At 38.1% G+C, this 27,482-nt stretch overlaps 2 protein-coding genes across 2 annotated transcripts; both read left to right on the top strand.

Annotated features, from left to right (window-relative positions):
• The first annotated feature begins 437 nt into the window (after window positions 1–437).
• Window positions 438–8,822, top strand: LOC140151859 (monocarboxylate transporter 12-like). The gene is made up of 4 exons (XM_072174179.1): window positions 438–662; window positions 1,381–1,524; window positions 5,950–6,804; window positions 8,300–8,822. Exons 1-4 carry the CDS (start codon window positions 461–463, stop codon window positions 8,428–8,430), a joined length of 1,332 nt encoding a protein of 443 aa, XP_072030280.1. The 5' UTR covers window positions 438–460; the 3' UTR covers window positions 8,431–8,822.
• A 6,692-nt stretch (window positions 8,823–15,514) lies between these two features.
• On the top strand, window positions 15,515–19,775 carry LOC140152149 (monocarboxylate transporter 12-like). The gene is made up of 3 exons (XM_072174448.1): window positions 15,515–15,716; window positions 18,388–19,242; window positions 19,633–19,775. Exons 1-3 carry the CDS (start codon window positions 15,515–15,517, stop codon window positions 19,773–19,775), a joined length of 1,200 nt encoding a protein of 399 aa, XP_072030549.1.
• The last annotated feature ends 7,707 nt before the right edge of the window (window positions 19,776–27,482 follow it).

Below are 27,482 nucleotides of genomic sequence, written 5' to 3' on the forward strand. Positions count from 1 at the left end.
TATTTGAACATGTTATTATATGATTAGGTTAACATCATTAAATACTAGCTGCTGATGAAGAGTACAACCAACTAAATCTTGCTGTCAATGTTTTACTGTCACACAGGTCACCAACTACAATAAAAACCCTACCCATCCGTTAATACTAAACTGGGGTAACATGATCGACAAAACAATTTAGAATAATGATCACCACCTCTTACCATAATCCTATACCTAATCTCTTCAACCTAATTTTAATCCTTGTCATAACCCTAATCCTAGCCCTAAAACCCTAGCCCTTACAATAATCTAACCTTAACCATAACCCTATTATTATGTTCCCTTTTAGGTCATTTTCTTGACCTTTCTCGGTTTTTCTTATTCACTACTGTTAATTCTTCTCTCTGCGCAATGATAAATGAAGTTTCACAGTATTTCTTTGGATTATTGGACCACCCAAACCAAACTCGCTCCAGCAATGCCTACGAAGGATTTACACCACGTGGATACGGGTTGGGCATGGCTGATATTAGTATCTTCTTGTATAACTATATTCCTGCATGAAGCTACGTGGAAGGCATTGGCAGTTCTTCTCCCTACTTTCAAAGAACAGTTTGAAACTCACACATGGGTAATCGGTACAATGGTTACACTATTCGTCAGCTTCCGGGAACTTACAGGTAATTATTGGGCAGCGTATCTCACTGCGCTGGGATACTGTAATAAAACCGTTGCTATCTTTAAGTCAAATCTACGAAAAAGAAATGAATTCACAACTTTCTTACCCTTGTAACATTTGCTAAGGGTGATGTGCTCAATTGTCGTTATATCGATCAAGATACTTGTAGTATAAAGCCGGGGTATAGAGCAATGCGAGAACTTGTTCTCTCCAAATAGACTACGCTAATGCTTTTCTATCTGGTTGCAGGCCTATCGATATTGCTCGTCTCCAGGGCTTACAGAGAACAGGGCTGCTTGCATTGTATTTCAAGTCCCTCGCCGCCACTTGTCATCCGAGCTTCATGACTCACTCCACTGGTCACCCATAGAAAAACGCACCATTCAAAATCCTCTTATACAAGACTTATACATGTTCAAGTCGCTGAATGATCTGTTACCAATCTACCTGTCTGATCGTTTGAAGACCTATCGCAACCAGAGAGGGTTTACCCTCGGCGTTAGACGCAACTCGTCTAGTTGTCCCTAGGAGCAGCATATTAATTGGTGATAAGTCTTTCAGTGTACATGATCCCCAACAAGATCACCTTAAACATCAGAGTTTTCCCCACTGTAGATAGTTTCAAGAGTCGATTCAGGTATCATGTTTTGTATATACAATGTACAATTATTATTTACGGACGAATGTTTAACTTAGTCAAGTATCTTTTATTTTTCTAGGACCAATTGTTGGTATACTTGCAACAAAAATAAACAACCGTCTTCTGGGAATAGTTGGTGGCACATTAATTGGGCTTTCTACCATCAGTGCTTCATTTGCCACAAGTGTTTATGAACTTCTGGGACTATTGTCACTTATAAACGGTATTAAGATTAATATAAAAGTAAACTGAGACTAATAATTAAGAGGAAACCAGAATTTACATCGAAATGTTTGATTTTTAATGCTACAAGGTGTGCAATCCGATGTAGATAGACTCATCCACTCCCCTGTATCCTATAAAATATTTTGGTGATCATATTTTTCTCACACCCCTACTCAAATTTAGGCCTGTGATACGTTCCTTCCGATATTAGCTATAGTGTTGCATGTAGACTATGTCATAGTCGATTTTTGATAAATAAAAATATGTTACTAATCATGATAAACGCATTCAGTTGAACTCCAAATTATACTGATGTTTATAATAACAAAATACTAGAAAATGGTTATGAACAAGTTTGTATAAATTAGTGACAGTAAAAGTAAAGTATACATAGGCTAATATTATTAAATGCATTGTTGAACATATTATCTTAATGGCATATTTATAATGGCTCACTTCAATACTGATTTTAGAATCTACCAGTTTATTGATCGCGAAAGCCCGAGTAATGGTGTTCAAATAAAACAAAATAACGTAGTTGAATCATTTTCTTACGATCCGTGACCATTCATAGCATACCTTTGTTTCTCTTTGGATTTGACTAGATGGACATATTTTAAGAAAAAATGGCTCCTATGTCCCTCCCAAAAATGGCGGGAAAATCTATTTTTAGCTCATTTTTTCAAAATGGCCGCCGGTGACATATTGAAAAACATGAAAATTTAAGATGTGACACACATGAGGCCAATACTTATTTTTACTCAATTGCTATACTATAGATTGAAAGTGTTACTTTTGTTCTTTCAGGAAAGTTGCACGGTAGATGCATGTGATGGAGAACAGAGCAGACACTGAAGAGCTACAGAGCAACCAAGAGACTGATAAACTAGAATGCATGCTGTGTAAAGATCATAGCCCTGTAAAAGACAGTTTAGAAAAAGTATTCGCAGAGAAATGGGAGAACATTAGGGACAAACCCTTACAATGGAAGGGCCTTGATAAATTTCAACATGTCAATACAACAGTGGAATGGGATAAAGGATCTAAGGGTTATTATATGCATGCTACTTGTTATACCATGATGTCTAACACACACGCACAATCCCAAGCCACAAAACGCAAGCACAAATCTGAGAAACCAGAAAAAATGGCTAGGATGTCAGGTCAGCAATCATCTTTCTCAGGACCTCCTCCCAAGAAACTTCGTTTAAGTATAGGTGTTCTGCATGATAAGGCATTGTGCGTGTGGTGCATGAAAGGTTCACAAAAGTCTGGTAACCGGGACAAAAATACACCTTTGTTGCTTTCGACACAAGATGCACGGAAAAGGTAAGGCACACACTATCTACATTGCAGATGAGGATACAAGAGAGCGGTTAGATACGTTAATAACGTCAATCCCAGACAGCCAAACAGCCTTTGGTTTTGAAATCAGATACCAGCGTCATTGTTGGCGACAAGATTACATTCGCATTACTTCAAACTACGGGCACTTTTCCCAAGTAAAAGTCCAGCTACCTCAAAGAACTTGGAAAAGACATAGGATTCCACGTACGTATTCAGAAGAATGTTAGTGAGCTTGCAATTGTGTATGATGCAAGACTGAGCTGCCGAAACATACATTGAGGCCGCGCTGTTATCACTGGGAGTAACGGATGACCAGTTGTCCAAGAATGTCGCAACACGACCCAGAGAACAGGTCATCAAAATAACCAATGTTCCTTGGCCCCGTACATACATGAGCTGATCTGAAAATTTTGAGTGCACGCGAGGGGGAACTTGAATTTTTGGATCCCCCTTATTTTCACGAATATCTCCGTTTAAAACTTAACAACCCCCCATCCCAGTTCAACAAAAAAATTTGCGTTCCCCCTCAAAATGTCCATCCCCCTGTCGTAAATAACGATCGCTCCCTAAGATTGACTTAATTGATCAGACCTTTGGGTTGTCATCAGGTGAACCTGTGTTTTTTCAACCAGGTAACCAAGGAACAGTGGTTGTTTTGATGACCTGTTCTCTAAGTCGTGTTGCGACATTCTTGACAAACTGGTCGTCCGTTACTCCCAGTAAGCTCCAGTGATAACAGCGCGGCCTCGATGTATGTACCGGCAGCTCTTGAATCATACACAAGCTCACTAACATTCTCCTGAATACGTTCGTGAAATCCTATGTCTTTCTCAAATTTTTTGATCAAAATTTCCTTGAGGTAACTGGACCTTTCTTGGGAAAAGTGCCCGTAGTTTGAAGTAATGCGAATGTAATCTTGGAGCAGTTCTTGGAGGGTGCGTATTTCATGATCTTTAAAATACTTGTTGGATATGTTGAAAGAACAAAGCTTGAGCCTCCCGAAGGTTAACATGCTGTAGATGCTCTGCATTTTCACTGAGATTGTCTCTCGCTTGATTGCTGACGTATTGACGCCAGGTGGTATCTGATTTCCAAGCCAAAGACTGTTTAGCTGTCTGGGATTGACGGTATTACCGTATCTAACCGCTCTCTTTGATCCTCATCTGCAATGTAGATGGTGTATGCCTTGAACCTTTTCCATGCATCTTGTGTCGAAAGCAACAAAAGTGGTTTTTTTGTCCCGGTTACCCGACTTTTGTGGAACTTTCATGCACCACACGCACAATACCTTATCATGCAGAACACCTATACTTGAACGAAGTTTCTTGGGAGGCGGTCCTGCGAAAGCTGATATATTGCTGACCTGGCGTCCCAGCCTTTTTTTCTGGTTTCTTAGATTTGTGCTTGCGTTTTGTGGCTTGGGAGTGAGCGTGTATGTTAGACATCGTGGTGTAACAAGTAGCATGCATATAATAACCCTTAGATCCTTTATCCCATTCCACTGTTGTATTGACATGTTGAAATTTATCAAGGCCCTTCCATTGTAAAGATTTGTTCCTAATGTTCTTCCATTCCTCTGCGGATACTTTTTCTAAACTGTCTTTTACAGGGCTATGATCTTTACACAGCATGCATTCTAGTTTATCAGTCTCTTGGTTGCTCTGTAGCTCTTCAGTGTCTGCTCTGTTCTCCATCACATGCATCTACCGTGCAACTTTCCTGAAAGAACAAAAGTAACACTTTCAATCTATAGTATAGCAATTGAGTAAAAATAAGTATTGGCCTCATGTGTGTCACATCTTAAATATCGATATTCGTGTTTTTCAACATGGCTCCGGCAGCCATCTTGGATTTAGAGGTCAAGATGACCCCCAAACACTTTGAATACGACATAAAAAGGTTTGGCAAGCTAAAAATAGTGGATAACGACACATTGTTTGTCACTATACTAGCCTATCTACTTCATGATATATAGATTTTCAAGTTTTTGTCAATATGGCACTGGCGGCCATCTTCAATTTAGGGGTCAAGGTGACCCCAAACTCTTTGAATATGATCTTAAATGGTTTTGCACGCCAAAAATAGTTGAAAACGACACATTGTTTGTTATTATAGCCTATCCACTTCATGATATATCGATTTTCATGTTTTTCAATGTGGAGCTGGCGGCCATCTTGAATTTATGGGTTAAGATGACCCCCAAACACTTTGAGTATGACAAAAAAAGATTTGGCATGCCAAAAATAGTGGAAAATTACACATTGTTTGTCAATATAGGAAATCCACTTCATGTTATATAGATTTTCATGTTTTTGTCAATATGGCGCTGGCGGCCATCTTGAATTTAGGGGTCAAGGTGACCCCAAGCTCTTTGAATATTATCTTAAACGGTTTTGCATGCCAAATATAGTTGAAAACGACACATTGTTTGTTATTATAGCCTATCCACGTCATGATATATCGATTTTCATGTTTTTCAATGTGGAGCTGGCGGCCATCTTGGATTTAGGGGTTAAGATGACCTATAAACACTTTGAATATTATCTTAAATATTATCTCATGGTATATAGGATTTCATGTTTTTCAATATGTCACTGGCGGCCATTTTGAAAAATGAGCTAAAAATAGATTTTCCCGCCATTTTTGGGAGGGACATAGGAGCCATTTTTTCTTAAAATATGTCCATCTAGTCAAATCCACAGAGAAACAAAGGTATGCTATGAATGGTCACGGATCATAAGAAAATGATTCAACTAACGTTACTTTAATGCACAAGCTATAGGGAAACCTGATTACATTTTAGAAATAGCAGAGTAAAAGAGATTTCAATGAAGTATTTTTGTGAAGAAGCTGTAGCATAAACGAATAATGAATAACTGGACATCATATATAACGATCCGTGATACCCAATCGCGTTACAATTGATCTGGTTTAGGAGGCAGAGTGTTTATTTTAATTTTATAAACGCCAAAATGTTTTTTTGGAATTTAGTGAACATGAAGACATGAAGGTTGAATATTTATATGAACAAAAATCCCATATTATAATCATCATCATCATTTTTGTCTTTTCACAGGAATATCATTCGGCTTATTATGGATTCCCAGCTTGGCCTTGTTGGCAGTATATTTTGACAAATACTATTCCTTAGCTGTTGGGATTGCGTATGCTCATTCTTCCTTCGGAATGATGGTGATTGCTCCTGTTACACAATTTTTACTAGATACCTATGGATGGCGTGGTGTACTGTTACTTCTTGGTGGCATTAACTTTCACCTGCTTATAAGCGGCATTTTGTTACGCCAACCAAATTATGAATCCACCGCAAATACGAAAAATGATAACTTGCAAAATGCCTATTCGGCTTTATGTCAAAATGAAGATGATGAAAATGATACATTTGGCTGGCAAAGTCACCCTTCAAAATCGTCAAGGTTTGAATACATACTTGTATTTATCAAGCTCTTGGGGCTTGATCTTTTCGCCAACCCTTCCTTTCTAGTTTGTAGTGTCATCACCTCTTGTAGCGCTTGTGTGTTTGCCGGTTGGATTGTATACTTCATACCCCACTGCCTAGTCAAAGGACTTTCTCCATATGAAGCTTCATTTGCAGCAACCGCTGCTGGATTTTCTAATTTAATTGGACACATAATTTACGCCCCTTTTCTTTCCAGAAATATTATAACTGTTCGAAGTGGTCTATATATAACAGGAACAGTGTCAACGATCGCACTCTTGGTAGATAGATATACCTCAACGCTCACTACTATCATTATATCGAATATGTTTATAACTGCTGCTACAGGTGCCCTTTCTTCATTATGTGAGGTCTACTTGAAGTCCGTTGTAGAGCCAAATTCGCTGGCGAAAGCAATGGGATGGCGAATGGGGCTATCTGGCGTGTTAAGAATAATACCAGGATTTACAGTTGGTAGGTTTTATATAAGGGCTGGGGTATGAACGTTTGGACAGTATTTATTTTGGGACATTAGAGCACATCAGACATATCGAATTGCATTCTGAATACGAAGAATGTCATTCTGATATCAAATAATTTTGATTTTTTGAAATTCGCAATTTAATACACATTTTATGGCAAATCATTAAAATTGATATTTTTGATATTTAACAGTACTTGAAGTAAACTTTATAAATCTGATGATTTATACTTAAAGTGTATGTAGGTGGGATGAAAAGCCGACGATCAATTGAAAATTTTGACCTTTCGTATTGAAGATTTTGTGATTTTCAAAAATGAAAATTATTTGATATCAGAAAGACATGCTTCGTATTCAGAATGCAATTCGATAGGTCTGAGGTGCTCTCATGTCCCACAAAAAATACTGTCGAAACGCAATAAACGCTCATTTTAGATCCCTTAAGTTTGTAAATGGCCTTGCTTTCTTCGCAAGCGGACCTTTTAATATAATTTATGTAGTGCTACTACAGGAGATATCCCTGATATGTTTACATTATCTGGTTGTTCTAAATACTTCAAACTTGTCATTCCTTTTCACAACAGAGAGTTGTTCAAAGCCACTTCCCTTGCTGATAAAATAAACTAGTATTGGCTGCTTAAAATGCATTCCTATACAATTAATATTGTCAACTGTTGTACACCTGAAAAATATTCATCACCACTTAACACTGCTTAAGGGATCTAAAATGAGCGTTTATTGCATTTCGACAGTATTTTTTGTGGGATATGAGAGCACCTCAGACCTATCGAATTACATTCTGAATACGAAGCATGTCTTTCTGATATCAAATAATTTTCATTTTTGAAAATCACAATATAATACAAATTTTATGACAAATTATAAAAATTTGATATTTTTCAAATTTTTGATATATAACAGTCCTCGAAGTAAATTATATAAATCTAATGATATAATCTTAAAGTGTATGTAGCAGGGAGGAAAAGCCGACGGTCAATTGAAAATTTTGACCTCTCATATTGAAGATATGGATTTTTTTCCCAAAAAGGCCTAATTTTTTTTGTGTTTTGGGAAAAAAATCCATATCTTCAATACGAAAGGTCAAAATTTTCAATTGATCGTCGGCTTTTCATCCCACCTACATACACTTTAAGTATAAATCATCAGATTTATAAAGTTTACTTCAAGTACTGTTAAATATTTAAAATATCAATTTTTAATGATTTACCATAAAATGTGTATTACATTGTGAATTTCAAAAAATCAAAATTATTTGATATCAGAATGACATTCTTCGTATTCAGAATGCAATTCGATATTTCTGATGTGCTCTAATGTCCCAAAATAAATACTGTCCAAACGTTCATACCCCACCCCTTAAGATTTTAGCTTTTGAAAGTATTCAAAAGTGGTTAAACCATTTTTTCCTGATCACTGTACTTTCGAGTGTAATTATTGACAAGCACCCAATTATGTTTATGTCTACAGGTTGGTTATACGACCAAACTGGCAGTTACGACACCGGCTTCACATTTTTAGGCGCCATCCAAGCTGTGGGAATTCTAGCTGTTGCTGTTGATCATCTGCGACTAAATATGAGTAATAGGAAGACAGAATGAACTATTAATTTCCAGTATTTTGGTGGCCTTTTTCTACAATTCTCTAATAAACAGTTCGCTGGTTTCTGTATGGTATTTATGCACAATAAAACACTACTTCGGGTAATAATTATTATAATAGCAGTGTGCTCAAAGGGGCTAAAATTTTTGTAATTTTGACGGAACACATCTTGAAACACTGCATCAAAATTAAACATAGAGAGATTGCGATTTCCAAACGCCGTGATCGTATGCCCGCTGATCTATTCAAAACCACTCTCCTGTATCGAAGCGAGGTCGCGTATTTAACCAGTTTTGAAGATTTTGCACGTTCGAAATGAACGCGGAGACATCGTAAAAAATGCACAAATTGTGTTCATTTCACAATAATGTTAAAGACAGTTAAGGATAATGAGCATTAAAAAAAAAAGTTAAATAAATGTTAGGATTTATACAGCGCCTTTCACATGTGAACATGTACCAAAGCGCTTTACATTTATTCCGCCGTCATTAGAATATGTCAGTTGCCATACAATGCCCAAGGCATGCTCATATTTTGGGCGGCGCTCAATGGACAGTATTCATAACAGCTCCCCATTTCACACCTGGGTGGAGAGGAGTAATCGAGATAAAGTGCCTTACTCAAGGGCACAACACGATGGCGTCGCCGGGGCTCGAACCCACAACCTTCCGATTATGAGTCATAGCCCGTTCCGCTCGGCCACCGTGCTCCCATTATTATGATCCTTTTTGTTTGTAAGAAATCATTAAAAGTAAAAAAAACAGGAGGTGTGAAAATTTGACTTCATTCATACGAACAGATTGTCCATTGAAATGCATGCGAAAATGACAATGACAAATGTTTGCAATTTTTGTTATATAGGTTTTTAATATTGTTCTCTTCAAATACCCCAAGTCCCAAACCTGAACATAAAGTAATTGGTAATTAAATAATTAATTTAATTTGGCGTATAGTAAAAAATGGTACAAAAAGTAGAAAAAGCGCATCACATTGTGGCGTATCTACTATACCACTATGTGATAAACTCTTTACGAAAAAGGCGCATCACATAGTGGCGTATCTTGATCACAAGATAACGATACGCCACTATGTGATACACTTCTTTCGTAAAAAGTGTATCACACAGTGGGGATCACTATTCGCCACTATGTAATGCACTTTTTTCGTAAAAAGTGAAAAATTAACAGACTGGCGTATAGTGGATACGCCACTACATGATGCACATTTTCTTATGTTTACGGCATTTGTTCGTTCCACATACCGCCATATAAATTTGGAATCCCTTTTTAAACATTTAAAAGCCAAAATATGAAGTAAATATAGTACCAGAAGGTGCTTTGAACACCGGGAAACAGTTTTTAAACACTGAATTCGAAATTAGTGCAACAACACAACAACACAAGCTTTTTACAAATCGACATTTTTTCAAACTCGTTTTTCTCCGAAATGCACTTTACAGTTTTCCTTACGATACGCCACTATGTGATGAACCCGACGAATGTTCCACATTTTGACGTCTTTCTCAGTTTCCAGTTAACGCACTTGCGAAGCATTGTGATTGTTAGATACTTGTTGAGCAGTGTGATTTAAGAACTGGTATCTCAGACTTGTGCTAATCAGTCAGCGAAGCGTCCACCACTTAGAGAACAAGATATACATTTGGTGCATACGCACCAATATGAACCTCGCGCCAATCGATCCGTGTTCAACGTATAGGCCTAAGTGACGTTAAATAGGTAACCTTGAAAATAGGGACCCAAATTTTATGATTTTTCTTATAACTTTAATACTGTTAGGTGTACGACCCCAGGTTTGTTTTATTGTATTTGAGCCCGATCGGACAAAGTTTGAAATTTGAACCCTCTGTGATGACCTTTGACCTCGGTTGACCTCAATTTTATTTCGGGCATGTATTCCCCTCGTATCAAGGATTCCACCTAGGCCTACCAAGTTTGGGCCTGATCGGACAAAGTTTGAAATTTAACCCCTCCATCATGACCTTTGACCACGGTTGACCTCAATTGTATCTCGGGCATATATTCCCTCGTATCAAGGATTCCACCCACCAAGTTTGAGCCCGATCGGACAAATTTTGAAATTTGACCCCTCCGTAATGACCTTTGACCTTGGTTGACCTCGATTTTATTTCGGTCATGTAATCCCCTCGTAGGCCTATCAAGGATTCCACCCACCAAGTTTGAGCCCGATCGGACAAAGTTTGAAATTTGACCTCTCCGTAATGACCTTTGACCTCACTTGACCTCAATTTTATTTCGGGCATATATTTCCCTCGTATCAAGGATTCCACCCACCAAATTTGAGCCCGATCGGACAAAGTTTGAAATTTGACCCTCCGTAATGACCTTTGACCTCGCTTGACCTCAATTTTATTTCGGGCATATATTCCCCTCGTATCAAGGATTCCACTCACCAAATTTGAGCCCGATCGGACAAAGTTAGTGACATATTATGTTGCTTAAGCTTTCCAGGAAGCTTTCCCTTTAAAGGGAATTTTATCAAACACCCCAATCAATTTGCCCATGACTATCAATGACGTGCAATTCAGCCTCTACACAGCAAACAGAAGTCATAGAACGTCCAAAATATACAAAAACTCTGAAAATACTAAAATTTCACGTTTATTATATTACACATTGAAAACCAATCAAATTACGTGAATTCTTTACAAGACGCACCCATTGAATAAGAATAGGGTATGAAGCCTGTCTGGAAGCAGTGCTGTGTTTTAAAGTCGGGACAAAACACGACGAAACATGCAACGAAGTTTGCTTTTTTGCATGTCAATTATACTCGAGATTATAAATGTCCAAATATCTTCATGAGTTTTGCAACTAGAATAGATTTGATTTTGTATAAGGAAAAAACCTACATGTATACCGGAACCTGTATTTTCGTCTAATACACATTTAACGACTTCATTCATGTGGTTGTCACAGCAGACATTTCCCGTGACATTCCTTGATAAAATATTTTTAAAGACAGCACTCTTTTCATGGAATTCCGAAAATCTTCATTCCTCCAGGCGTAAATGAAAGGATTCCACGTTGAGTTAGATACGATAAGGATGCTGCTGAAGATGTGAAATTCAATGGCAAATATTTCGTAGGTATGGTCTATAACTTCTGCTAATGTAAATGGTATAGAACAAAGGCAGAACATTCCAAAAATGATGAATAAATCCTTTGTCAGCTTCAGGTCTTTCTTTCTACGTTGTTCCTTGTGATTCATGATTAATGCATGTTGAACTACACGGATCCTGGATTCCCTTACTGTTAAAAAAACACGAACGTAACAAATAAAGGTTATTTGGAGAGGTAGTCCGATAAAAACGCAGGTAACGTAAATCTCATATGAAAAGGTTGAAGCAATATTGGTATCAAAATCACAAAGTCCTTTACCCTCATTGTATCCTAAACCTCCCCATCCAAGGAAAGGAGGAATTAGTACACTACTACCCCACAACCAACTGCACGCAATCATCAGAGGAATAAACCGTCTATTGAAGATCTTACGGTAGATATTTGCACCGTGTACAATCAGAAGATAACGATTAAACGAAATCCACGCTAATGATACTAAAGACACAGAACATAAACCGATGATTAATGCTCCTGTTACTACGCAAAGAATTGAATGGTCCAGTGCAACCTGACAGCCGGATGCCCAGAAGTAGATGCTTACGGTCCAAAAGTGGCACTTACTAATAAGTCAGCTATGCTTAGGTTCAAAACGAAACAATTCATAAACTTGTGTAGTTTCTTTGAGGTAACAATGCAGAGTATTACAAGCGTATTGCCGGAAACACCAGCAACTGATGTAAATATAAGGCATCCTATAAATATTTGTAGCGATGTGGCCGAAGTCTTGAGTATGGTAGCATCGAAACTACAGTTTGAAGACATCTTGCATGACGATTTGTAACGAGAAAAAAAAAAGCATTAATGCTGCATCGCAAATCACTTATTAATAAAAATGTTTTACCCTAATATAAGATCAGGTGATGACGCATATCTTTCCAACATCCCTCGTACCAAAGTATTCTAGCCATGCTCGTACCAGCCGGGCTGCTGGTTCTAAAGCTTTCCATGCAGCTGCTCCGCGTTTCTGGAACCATCTTCCTGCTCATTTCGTCAATGTGCCACCATACAAAGTTTCAAAAAATCTCTCAAATTTCACCTATTTCCAAAATAATGAGTTGTCCGCCTTGCGTAGTTTCCCGGTTTTCTCGTTATGTTTTTTCTATTGTATATTTTGCTTCAATATGAGTGTTTTATGATTGTAACGTAACATGGTAGCGTAAGAATTTAGGATAAGATAGCATCATTCATCAAGAAATGACTTAAAAGTCATTTCTTGTACAGCGCTTTGACCTGTTTGATTAGGCGCTTAATAAGTGTCATTTTATTTTCATTATTATTATTATTATTATTATTATTATTATTATTATCCTTGACCTACTTATGAAATCAATAATTCATGCCGGGAGCCAAAAACCATAATATCTCATTAGTGCAGATTGATATTCTTTTCACATGAGGACATGAATGCAAACATACAGAAATATACGGCGACATAATGCACGATCAAGTGTGGTGTCACATGTTTTGTGACTTCAAATACTCACTTGCATTTCATATCTTATACCAGTCATGTATTTCGTATTGTTGACAGTAAGTCCTAATTTCGACATTACTTTAGGAAAAAGATATTCCCTTGTCAAATTAAGAGACTTTCTTGGAAAATAATCACTGCTGCCTGACGGGATCATAGTTGTTTTTACTCTCTTCAACAGGTACGATTCGCTAATTTATGTGGTGACCTCAATCACACGGGCCGAGTAAGGATTATGTGAATTATTCATAACCGATCGATACCTTGCATCACTTTGTTGAGAGCAAGCCAACAAAATTCGCCAATGGATTGCATGGCTAATACAAAAACCGCGAATTCAGTGGCATCCCTGCTGCTATTGCTATTGCATTACAACATTGCATCCAAACACCAAAGTAAATTTAAATTATACCACGTTCAACATTTTTACGACCCATATGTTAAAGCAACCGTATAATTTTCATCAACAGACAATAATTGGCGGTAGTGGATCAGCAGTGGATAACATAATAACTAAACTGAATGCGTTCAAATATCAGGACAAGGGCTGAGCAGCTCCGTTTGTACCATGTTTTAAATATTTTTCACGATGTTTGCCCAAGCTATATGAAAGAAAACTTTGTCAAATTATCCAATCTTCATCGTTATAACACTAGGGGTAGCAATTTTGTCGGCGTGATGTAATAGGGTTTCAATTAACCCTAGTTTGTGAATGAGCGGATGGTGTGAATCAAACAGCCAGTATTGGTCCGTATGGGTAAATTCCATATACACAATAGCGAGCAATTGTTCTCAGTTGTGACTAAGCGATCCAGGAACGGAAGTTTGTTGTCCTATAAACCTTCCTACGTAAAACTGATGTTCTTGTCAACAGCGTTGATGTGTTCAAAGAAGAGGGACTATTGAATTTCACGAGAGTATCGTCTACATAACGAAACCACTGCGTTTTTGGTGTGCCGTTATAAAACTGTAAGGCTAGCCGCTCAAAACGTCCCATGTGTAAATTTGCGACGATCGAGGAAACCGGCGAACCCGTCGCACAACCATGGTTCTGTTTGTAAAATTTCCCGCCGTACACAAAATAGGTGGAGTTCAAACAAAGTTCCAAAAGGGAGCATACATGTATATGGGTGGTAAAGTGTGCACAGGCTGGTTGTTACAATGTAGATATCTACATGTGTGTAGCATGTACTTTGTGTAGCCAGGACCAGATTTACCTTTTTCAGGGCGCTGGACCAGGCTTAAATTTTAGGGCACTTGCTATGTGAAACTCCCCACCCAACCCCATCCATGTAACCTGTTTGTTTTGACTATGATCAGAGGACTCACAGTAGGATTCATGAGTGGAGTTAACATGCATCTGAGAAGTGCGAGTAGATCTACTCTCACTTTCCTGCATGCATGTAGCCATGTACTGTATGGTACCATGGGTTCGGGTACGGGTCCTGGGCCATGAGTACGGGTACGGGTCCCAGGCCATGAGTACGGGTACGGGTCCCAGCCATGAGTGCGGGTACGGGTCCAAAGCCAAAATGGGGTGCGAGTACGGGTACGGGTCCAGAGCCATGGGTACGGGTACGAGTACGGTAACCTTAAAGAATACTTAGAGACAGCACGTCACTCATTTTATACTTTCAATTTTTGTTAGTTTTACCCCTTAATTTCCCTCATTCCTTCAGGCCCTGCCTTCTATATATTTATAGTTTAAGCTAGAACGCTATTGTTTTTGAGCACAATTGTTTCTTGGTAGTACTGCGGGCCAACCTTGAACAAAATTGTTTTTGAGCAATACTGTTTTTTACGGCCGATACCTCCCCAACCTTCAATATACCTCATTTCCATATTTTACTTATCATATTACTATTTTATAATATATTTTATTTTAAACGTTAAATGTAATATACATGAGATGCTGTCATCCAAAGGAAGAGAGGATACTCTTGCATGTTTCTAAACATGAATGTGTTTTTAATGTTCTGCTACTCAATAGTATGGTTTAGAAAAAAAATAGTAGAAGGGTAAACTATGTTTTAATTATAAATGCAAATCCATTTAATTGATTGCCTATATTGGTATCTACCTATATAAAGCTCAGTGAAAGCACGCAGCTGTTAGTTTTTGGAAGGGTAGGTTTTTATGTAAAATGTAAATCCCTTTAGACCCTTATTGAAATATGAAATTGCAAATGAGTAATGATTTTGCACGTGCACGTTAAATCTGGTTTACCCATCATAGACTGTATGCAATCTTTCAATGTATAGATATGTAGGAATAACATGTTAGCCTTTACACTAATCTAACCATTAAACCATATAAACCCTATTATTAATTTTCTTGCCTTTCTTGATTTTTCTTATCCACTAACTGTTAATTCGCCTCTACGCAAGGATACATGAAGTTTCACGGTATTTCTCTGGATTATTGGACAAACCAAACCAAACTCGCTCAGCAATGCCTAAGAAGGATTTACACCACATGGATACGGGTTGGGCATGGCTGATATTAGTATCTTCTTGTATAACTATATTCCTGCATGAAGCTACATGGAAGGCATTGGCAGTTCTTCTCCCTACTTTCAAAGAACAGTTTGGAACTCATACATGGGTAATCGGTACAATGGTTACACTATTTGTCAGCTTCCGGGAACTTACAGGTAATTATTGGGCAGCGTGTCTCACTGAGCTGGGATACTGTAATAAAACCGTTGCTATCTTTAAGTCAAAGCTACGAAAAAGAAATGAATTCACAACATTTGCTAAGGAGGATATGCTAAATTGTCGTTATATCGATCAAGATACTTGTAGTAAAGCAATGCGAGAACTTGTTCTCTCCAAATAGACTACGCTAATGCTCTTCTATCTGGTTGCAGGTCTATCGATATTGCTCGTCGCCAGCGCTTACAGAACAGAGCTGCTCGCATTGTATTTCAAGTCCCTCGTCGCCACTCGTCATCCGAGCTTCATGACTCACTCCACTGGTTACCCATCGTATCATTCAAAATCCTCTTATACATATTCAAGTCGCTGAATGATCTCTCACCAATCTACCTGTCTGATTGTTTGAAAACCTATCGCAAAGGCCTCGGTGTTAGACGCAACTCGTCTAGTTGTCCCTAGGAGCAGCAGATTAATTGGTGATAAGTCTTTCAGTGTACATGGTGCTCAATTCATAACCTCATTGATATACGCGAAGCCTGTGATCCAATCAAAAGAAATTGATTGCCTGACCGCGCACTAATTGCGAGGTCATTAATAACTCACAATGACTCCTGACGCGCTACAATGACTTCTGCGCATGCGTACGTGTATAAGCTAAGCGTTATGGCAACGCACACGCCTACGCGATGCCGTCGCGCTTCTGTGATTGGTACCTTTTGTTGTCGGCGCGAATGTTGAATTCGCCTGGTCGATTTTTTGTAGGGTAGGTTACAACAATAATTAGAACTGGTTATATTTAACAGCGTTTTATAACATAAAATAACATAAAATGCCGTTTTGATTTGTTCAAAATATTAGATATGACGGTAATGAATGACAATAATAACCTTGCACCATCTATTTTGAGGTCATTGTGTGAAATTGTCGGGTTTGTTTTGGGCATCGGTATTTGAAAAATACCTCAGCCCAAAACAAAACCCTCCGATTTCACACAATGACCTCAAAATAGATGGTGCGCAATTGAATATATGAATACAAAACCCACCCAAGTCCATACTGTGGCCAAATTGAGTTAAGCATGGGAATTTGTTGTTATGCATAGGCCTGTCAAATGTATGAAAAAACAACTCAAATTCATCCACTGTGTCTATTGAGCATGTGAAAAATAGCATGTATGAAAGAACCACCCAAGCCCATGATTTGAGTCTTGTAACACATTGATTGAAATCCAGTATGTATAAAAGTCCGCTTGTAACACATTCATTGCTGGAGAGTGAAAAAAAAAAAAAATGGGTTTAATAAAGGAAAGTGTGTGGTTTGTATTACATGGCAGAATGCTTATCAACATTATACATACCTGTGTGCTTTATTTTGTATTACCTTACTAGTGGTAATCTCATTCAAACATTGTTGTCCCTGAAATGCTAATCGTCATACTTAATGCAGTTTAACCCACTCATTTGCACGTAAAACGTACCATATTGACCAGGTAAATATAACTGAAGGAATTAAAATGATACACAGGTTTTTCTCTCAAAATCACTTCCCATGGACTTGGGTGGGTTTTGTATTCATGTATTCAATTATTATTGTCTAATTGTGTTGTGGAATAAGATCACTTTAAACATCAGAGTTTTCCCCACTGTAGATAGTTTCAAGAGTCGATTCAGGTATCATGTTTTGTATATACAATTTATTATTATTTACGGACGAATATTTAACTTAGTCAAGTATCTTTATTTTTCTAGGACCAATTGTTGGTATACTTGCAACTAAAATAAACAACCGTCTTCTGGGAATAGTTGGTGGCACATTAATTGGGCTTTCTACAATCAGTGCTTCATTTGCAACAAGTGTTTATGAACTTCTGGGACTATTGTCACTTATAAACGGTATTAAGATCAACAAATATATAAGTAAACTGAGACTAATACTTAAGAGGAAATCAGAATTTACATCGAAATGTTTGATTTTTAATGCTAAAATCCGGTATAGACAGACTCATCCACTCTCCTGTATCCTGTAAAATATTTTGGTAATCATATTTTTCTCACACCCCTACTAAAATTTAGGCCAGAGAGTTCCTTCCAACACTATATAGTGTTGCATGTAGACTATGTCATTTTATGTGATTTTTGATAAATAAAAATATGTTACTAATCATGATAAACGCATTCAGTTGAACTCGAAATTATACTAATGTTTATTACATCAAAATACTAGTAAATGGTTATGAAAAAGTTTGTATAAATTAGTGACAGTAAAAGTAAAGTATACGTAGGCTAATATTATTGAATGCATTGTAGAACATATCTTAATGGCATAATTATAATGGCTCGCTTCAATACTGAACAATTCTGATTTTAGAATCTACCAGTTTATTGATCGCGAAAGCCCGAGTAATGGTGTTCGAATGAAACAAAATAACGTTACTTCAATGCACAAGCTAGGGAAACCTGATTACATTTTAGAAATAACTGAGTAAAAGAGATTTCAATCAAGTACATCATATATAACGATTCGTGATACCCAATCGCATTACAATTGATCTGGTTTAGGAGGCAGAGTATTTATTTCAATTTTATATATATAATATTTTTTTTGGAATTTAGTGAACATGAAGAGTGAAAGTTGAATATCATCATCGTCATTTTTTGCTTTTCACAGGAATATCATTCGGCCTATTATGGATTCCCAGCTTGGCCTTGTTGGCAGTATATTTTGACAAATACTATTCCTTAGTTGTTGGGATTGCCTATGCTCATTCTTCCTTCGGAATGATGGTGATTGCTCCTGTTACGCAACTTTTACTAGATACCTATGGATGGCGTGGTGTACTGTTACTTCTTGGTGGCATTAACTTTCACCTGCTTATAGGCGGGACTTTGTTACGGCAACCAAATTATGAATCCCCCGCAAATACAAAAAATGATAACTTGCAAAATGCCTATTCGGCTTTATGTCAAAATGAAGATGGTGAAAATGATGCATTTGGATGGCAAAGTCAACCTTCAAAATCGTCAAGGTTTGAATACATACATGCATTTATCAAGCTCGTGGGGCTTGATCTTTTCGCCAACCCTTCCTTTCTAGTTTGTAGTGTCATCACCTCTAGTAGCGCTTGTGTGTTTGCCGGTTGGATTGTATACTTCATACCTCACTGCCTAGTCAAAGGACTTTCTCCATATGAAGCTTCATTTGCAGCAACCGCTGCTGGATTTTCTAATTTAATTGGACACATAATTTATGCCCCGTTTCTTTCCAGAAATATTATAACTGTTCGAAGTGGTCTTTATATAACAGGAACAGTGACAACAATCGCACTCTTGGTAGATAGATATACCTCAACGCTCACTACTATCATTATATCGAATATGTTTATAACTACCGCTACAGGTGCCCTTTATTCTTTATGTGAGGTCTACTTGAAGTCCGTTGTAGAGCCAAATTCGATGGCGAAAGCAATAGGATGGCGATTGGGACTATCTGGCGTGTTAAGAATAATACCAGGATTTACAGTTGGTAGGTATAAGTTTGTAAATGGCCTTGCTTTCTTCGCAAGCGGACCTTGTGATATAATTTATGTAGTGCTATTACAGGAGATATCCCTGATATGTTTGCATTATCTGGTTGTTCTAAATACTTCAAACTTGTCATTCCTTTTCACAACAGAGAGTTGTTCAAAGCCACTTCCCTTACTGATAAAATAAACTAGTATTGGCTGCTTAAAATGCATTCCTATACAATTAATATTGTCAACTGTTGTACACCTGAAAAATATACATCACCACTTAACACTGCTTAAGATTTTAGCTTTTGAAAGTATTCAAAAGTGGTTAAACCATTTTTTCCTAATCACTGTACTTTCGAGTGTAATTATTGACAAGCACCCAATTATGTTTATGTCTACAGGTTGGATATACGACCAAACTGGCAGTTACGCTGGCTTCACATTTTTAGGCGCCATCCAAGCTGTGGGAATTCTAGCTGTTGCTGTTGATCATCTGCGACTAAATATGAGTAACAGCCTACAGGAAGACGGAATGAACTATTAATTTCCAGTATTTTGGTGGCCTTTTTCTACAATTCTTTAATGAACAGTTCGTTGGTTTCTGTGTGGTACTTGTGCACATAAAACATATTCTGGCTACTAATTATTATAATAGCAGTTAGATCAATCGGCAAGGGGCTAAAATTATTGTCATTTTGACGGAATAGATACAAACACTGCATCAAAAGTAAACGTACTAGAGAAATTGCGATTTCCAAAAACCGTGATCGTACGGGGATTTGCCGTTTGGTCTAATACCATTTGATCTAATATCCATTTCGTCTATATCCATTTAAAGCCATATCATAACATTTCTGTAAAAATAGACTGGTATTTATTTTCCATAAAATGTTAACTGTTTAACTGTCAGATACATGTATGTACTCTTTTAATTTTGAGCCGAACAAGTGAGGTAAAGCAAAGAAAATTGGAATTTACTACTAGCGCCAATGCATGTACTCCAGCGGTTGTAATACGGTATGACCATCTGATGTGTGTGTATGTGTGAACATCGCATACGTGTTCGACTAATATTTCCATCGTAATAGGCCTACAAATGTAATAAAACGACGGTTCCTGCGTTTTATTCAAAATCTCTGATTTTGACAAAACTACGCATGGTACACAGCAAACATGATTCGACCTTTGCAGTACTTAAACCTGGTTAACAGGAAACTATTTCAGCAAAATCAATCGTAAAGTCTAGTCTATCCTCCACATTGAATGATGGATTGCACTCACGCCCAAATATGGCACCTGCCAATCAATAATCACCCACTTGAAATTCCCTGACTCGCTGCACTGACCAACGTTATGGACAGATACGGGCGCTGCTTTTGCTGTTATCTTGTTATTTTTTACACACTGACGTTAACTAGGAAATGCCCTATACCTCTAACATACACTGTTTGTAGAGGTCACATCTCAATGGTGAGAGCAATGTGTATTGTGTATAGGAAAATGAACAGTAACTGCAGTATGAGCACCTTAAGTCTTGATTTTTGCAGAGCATCTTTGTTTACTAAAGTACATTACAATCGTGTAAAACCAGAATTAAAATTTTTTTGAGGGCGTTCTCCTCAGTAGATGTTACAATATGGCTTTAACATAAACCCATTATAGTGTAGTCACCAGAGGGGGTTCCCATGCACCGAGTGCTTTTTTTTTCTAACTTACATTTTTGTAATTCTGAAGGTGTCTAGTAAATGAATTTTGATGTTCCCAAAATTAAATATTGTCCCATGGGGTTCATTTGGCGGCCATCTTGGATTCCGACAAAATTCAATTAAATTGACATAACTTTTGAACTAGACATCATAGGAAGACAAATGACCCCATTTTTCGGGATAATGTGGACATGAGCAACCAATTAAAAGGGTTATTTTCATGATTTAAACATGTTGGATACATTAAAATGCAAAATATTATGTCCCATGGCGTTCATTTGGCGGCCATCTTGGATTCCGACAAAATTCAATGAAATTGACATAACTTTTGAACTAGACATCATTGGAAGACAAATGACACCATTTTTCGGGATAATGTGGACATGAGCAATCAATTAAAAGGTTTATTTTTATGATTTAAACATGTTGGATGCATTAAAATGCAAAATATTATGTCCCATGACATTCATTTGGCGGCCATCTTGGATTCCGACAAAATTAAATGAAATTGACATAACTTTTGAACTAAACATCATAGGAAGACAAATGACCCCATTTTTCGGGATAATGTGGACATGAGCAATTAAAAGGGTTATTTTCATGATTTAAACATGTTGGATACATTAAAATGCAAAATATTACTAAAAATAGTATCTTCAAGGCATACTCGTCTGTATATAATAGGAGCTCTTTTTGGTACATTGAGAAGGATATTTTGATGTTATTGATTTATTTACTATTTTCTCTTCTAGGTGCATGACTTAACTTATTATTAGCTAGAACTGGTGTTAGTGAACTAAATATCGTAGCATAGTTATAGTGAAGTGGTGGATAATCATGCCAAAACGCAAGGGTGATAAAGGTACCGAGTCAGACTCACTGCAGAAACGTCCACCTGTAAATTGTATTTTGCATGTGAGTGGTATTGAGCATCTAGATTATACACCGCTCAGTAAAGTAGCTTAAAGTAAGGGGCTCCGCCACTGACAAGCTGGCTCAGCTACATGACATTTGCGACAAAAGACACATTGAACCTCATGATTCACCCTATCGCATGGATGCTGTCTGTAATCACATTCCGGAGAGTCTTGCTGGTGTAGATTTATATAGAAACAATTGGATATCATCGAGGCTGCTACCAAAACTTTACTGAAAATCAATATCGTTTGAAATGTAGTGCTAATGAAGCTTCGACATCACAATCCTCTCGTAACCGTAAATTACAATTATTATCAACTGTCATGCGACTGTTCCCTCCACAATGTATCTTTTTACTGGAAATTAAAGTGTCTGGAAAGACTGAGAGACGCATCAAATTCCCAGTATTCAAGGACAAATACGGAGCATTTAAGGAGCCTACTTGGAAACAGATTGAGCCTCTGGCACTAGAACTAGGACTACATACATCGTCTACATAGCATGGTGCTAGGTGAGGACCGCTTTGCAAGAGAGGCGAATGAGAAGCTGAAGGTCCTACTTGAGAACTACATCCATGACTCGATCGCCTATGCCAAATTTCATCTAGGTGACAAAGGGTATATCACCAACAACCTGGTCTACAGCGGCAGCATCTCTGTCGCAGACGCGGTGATTGGAAACTACCAAAGCACATACTGCTCTGCACTATCATCCGGCACCTCTACAGAAGCAAACAACTTGCCGCTATTCTCAGTAAGCTGGATATAACTGTGACACTGAGACATATAACTTCGCCTTGGAACTTGAGACAGTGCTGGCCAAGGATCTTGATGAGGTTTCCACATCTCTTACTCTGCAGATCATTACCGGCGAGGGAAAGGATGTGTTTCATCTCGAATGGGACAATCTAAACAAAACAATGACAAATATTCATGGGCCAACAAACGTGGTGAACAGCACTGGTGGGATAATGATACAAGATGTGAAACCCGGGTTTGATACCACTACTAACCAGGATCGGACTCTCCCTCTCTACGAGCGTAGATATACCTGAGACCATGGCTTCTGTTCATATCTGTAGTCAAGTCGGGCCCAAATTTCCTGAGGGAACCGTGTTCACTCCGCCCATGATAAATAGCGAAATGTACTCAACATGCATCTCAAAGAATATCGTGTCTGGTCATTTACACGGGAAGCAGTGGGGAGAAGCAGCCTGTCCCAGGGTTTGGTGGCTTCTTGATCCTCTCAGCTACCGGTGTGAAACCCCAAAGAAAGTCAATTATCGACTATTTCACCCCTATCCATCACCCCTTCACCATCCAAGTGGGACAGGAGTATGTCCTTGTCTTCATATGTGACATACTTCACAAGCATGGTAAAAGTGGAGGGGTCCTGTAAAGCGAGGTCGAGGGTCTCACGAGGAGTACATGTCTGTACAAGATTCAGCAAGGTCTTGGGGTTGGTGACCTCAACGTTCTCCTCCTCAATGAATCGCTTAATTAACAAGCGCTTCACCGGCTTCACCGACTGTTTAGAGGCAGAACAGTGCTTTTGCATATGCCTCCCCTGTCAATACACTACGTAGGCAGCCACTGGTAATGAGATCAGCCACCAAACCCTGGGACAGGTTGCTTCTCCCAATAGCTTCCACAGATGTGAACAGGATCAGGAGCCATGGTCTCGGGTGTATCTACCTTTAGGGAGCGCACCTTGCTCCGCGCGTAGAGAGGAGAGTTCGATCCTGGTTAGTGGTATCAAACCCGGGTTTCACATCTTGTATCATTATCCCACCAGTGCTGTTCACAACATTCTAGCCATGGATATTCGTCATTGTTTTGTTTAGATTGTCCCATACAAGATGAAACACGTCGTTTCCCTTGCTGATAATGATCTGCGGAGTATTATGTGGAAACCTTAGCCAGCACTGTCTCTGGTTCCCTGAAGGCGAAGTTGCATGTCTCAAAGTGACCCAGCTTATACTGAAGATAGTGGTGAGTTGTTTGCTTCTATAGAGGTGCCCGATACTAGTGCAGCATGTGCTTGGTAGAAGAAACAGGGCCACATCCTTAAACTTATCTTTAAACCCCAGCTTATATGAATAAGTCAACGCGTCTGCGACAGAGATGATGGCGCCGTAGACCAGTTTGTAGGTGATATAGCCTTTGTCACCCGGATAAAACTTGGCAAAGGTGATCGAGTAATGAATATCATGGTTCTCAAGTCGGACCTTCAGCTTGTCACTTCTGTACTCTGGATTGGGGAAGCCACTTCTTTCAAACTCTTGTATGATTGTACAGAAGATTCAGCGATGTAAGTAACTTAACCTCTTTCTGCCCAACAACTCGGTCTTGAATGAAATCAAGGACAACAGTGAATGCCAGCAGATGAGCAGCAACTTTACGATCCTGCTCTGTTTCAATTGTCGCTTTCGCTTCATCACGCAGGTAAGTTGTGTACTGCGTGTTGAAAGAATCGCGACAGGAATAGTGGAAATTCGCCTCTCTTGCAAACAGATCCTCACCTTGCACCATGATATGTAGACGATGTAGTCCTAGTTCTAGTGCCCGAGGCTCAATCTGTTTCCAATTAGGCTCCTTAAATGCTCCGTCTTTGTCCTTGAATGCTGGGAATTTGATGCATCTCTCAGTCTTTCCAGACACTTTCATTTCCAGTCTTTCACAAAAGATACATTGTGGAGGGAACAGTCGCATGACAGTTGATAATTGTAATTTACGGTTACGAGAGGATTGAGATGTTGAAGCTTCATTAGCACTACATTTCAAACGATATTGATTTTCAGAAAAGTTTTGGTAGCAGCCTCGATGATATCCAATTGTTTCTATATAAATCTACACCAGCAAGACTCTCCGGAATGTGATTACAGACATCATCCATGCGATAGGGTGAATCATGAGGTTCAATGTGTCTTTTGTCGCAAATGTCATGTAGCTGAGCCAGCTTGTCAGTGGCGGAGCCCCTTACTTTACTGAGCGGTGTATAATCTAGATGCTCAATACCACTCACATGCAAAATACAATTTACAGGTGGACGTTTCTGCAGTGAGTCTGACTCGGTACCTTTATCACCCTTGCGTTTTGGCATGATTATCCACCACTTCACTATAACTATGCTACGATATTTAGGTCACTAACACCAGTTCTAGCTAATAATAAGTTAAGTCATGCACCTAGAAGAGAAAATAGTAAATAAATCAATAACATCAAAATATCCTTCTCAATGTACCAAAAAAGAGCTCCTATTATATACAGACGAGTATGCCTTGAAGATACTATTTTTAGTAATATTTTGCATTTTAATGTATCCAACATGTTTAAACCATGAAAATAACCCTTTTAATTGATTGCTCATGTCCACATTATCCCGAAAAATGGGGTCATTTGTCTTCCTATGATGTCTAGCTCAAAAGTTATGTCAATTTCATTTAATTTTGTCGGAATCCAAGATGGCCGCCAAATGAACGCCATGGGACATAATATTTTGCATTTTAATGTATCCAACATGTTTAAATCATGAAAATAACCCTTTTAATTGGTTGCTCATGTCCACATTATCCCGAAAAATGGGGTCATTTGTCTTCCTATGATGTCTAGTTCAAAAGTTATGTCAATTTAATTGAATTTTGTCGGAATCCAAGATGGCCGCCAAATGAACCCCATGGGACAATATTTAATTTTGGGAACATCAAAATTCATTTGCTAGACACCTTCAGGATTACAAAAATGTAAGTTAGAAAAAAAAAGCACTCGGTGCATGGGAACCCCCTCTGGTGACTACACTATTAGGTAATATCCAGTGCACCCAATAATCATTTGGTCCTATAACCTTTTGGTCCGATTACCATTCGGTCCTATAAACCATTTGGTATAACAACCATTTAGTCTAATACCCATTTGGTCTATAACCAATAAGTCTAATAGCCATTTGGTCTAATAGCCATTTGGTCTACAAACCATTTGGTCTAACAAGCCATTTAGTCTACTAGCCAATTGGCCTACTAACCGATTGTTCTAATAGCACGTGTGAGGCTGCATAGGCACAAAAAACGTTGGTTGACTATCTACAGCCAATATATAAACGTGCGTATAAACTTCCGTATAAACGCACGTTCCGCGTGCCGCGTATGCAATGGTATGGAACATCGTAATTTCTCTACTGGTAAATATAAGACTGAATTGCTGGATTCAAAATATCAACTGCTGAAATAAAGGTTAAAACCTTTCTACATATACTATAATATTCATCGAAAGGAGAAAATACATTATGAAACCATATTTAACAAGACAAGTATGTACTGAAGGGATAATGTGTTTTTAAACATAATATCCTAACAGTCAAAATGGATATCTAGCGAAGTTATTCAGCTGTTTTAAACAAAGAAATGTCACTTTCCACTTTGTATTTTTGCATAATGAAAAGGTTCAGGTAGACAGGTATATATAAAACATGATCTTGATCAAAAATTGCAGCTTGTTAGGATTCAGACTGTATAATACACTGTTTTGGTTTTATGTCAAATCTAATTAGCAGAAGTTATCTATTAATTAGTGCTGACGATTTGGCATCAAGATATGTCTAGATATGTCTAGGATGTGCATTCAATATGCCGGCAGAAAAGGGAAGAATGACATTTTGTTGCTGATCAAGTCAGATACGGAAACATACACAGTCAACGGAATGCTAAAGGCGTGCATCAAAATGAGGCTTTAGCTTTGGATACCTATTATGCGTATGCCTGGATTGTTACACCAATTATGCGTAGTAATAACCACTTTTGGAGTGAACCCTGGACTTGCATATCACTGGCCATTTTGGTCACCACATGTGTCCAAGACAGGTCTTCGCAAAGTACCATGGCTGGGATACTATCTGGACCAGAAGCTTTGTTTTCAAATAATATTTCGTCCAATGTTGTTTCATCTTCTTTGGTCAGAACATGTCGTCGGGTTCATCACATAGTGATGTATCGTGATTTTTTGGGTAATTTTTGCAATTTTTGTTATATAGGTATTTAATATTGTTCTCTTTAATGACCCCAAGTCCCAAACCTGAAAAATAGTAATTAAATAATTAAATTAGGGTTAGTAAAAAACGGTACAAACAGTAAAAATAGTGCATCACATTGTGACGTATCTACTATACCACTATGTGACTAACTCTTTACGAAAAAGGTGCATCACATAGTGGCGTATCTTGATCACAAGATCACGATACGCCACTATGTGATACACTTCTTTCGTAATGCACTTTTTTTCGTAAAAAGTGTATCACAGAGTGGCATATAGTGGATATTCCACTACATGATGCACCCTTTTCCTATGTTTATGGCTTGTCCGTTCCACATACTGACATATAAATTTGGAATCCCTTTTTAAACATTTAAAAGCTAAAATATAAGTAAATATAGTACACGAAGGTGCTTTGAACACCTGGAAACAGTTTTTATACACTGAATGCGAAATTAGTTCAACAACACAACAACACAAGCTTCTTACAAATCGACATTTTTTCAAACTCGTTTTTCTCCGAAAGGCGCTTTACAGTTTTCCTCACGATACGCCACTGTGATGAACCCGACGATGTTTTTGACGTGACGTCTTTCTCAATTT

The sequence above is a fragment of the Amphiura filiformis genome, chromosome 5 (assembly GCF_039555335.1).
Source record: "Amphiura filiformis chromosome 5, Afil_fr2py, whole genome shotgun sequence".
Classification (NCBI taxonomy): domain Eukaryota; kingdom Metazoa; phylum Echinodermata; class Ophiuroidea; order Amphilepidida; family Amphiuridae; genus Amphiura; species Amphiura filiformis.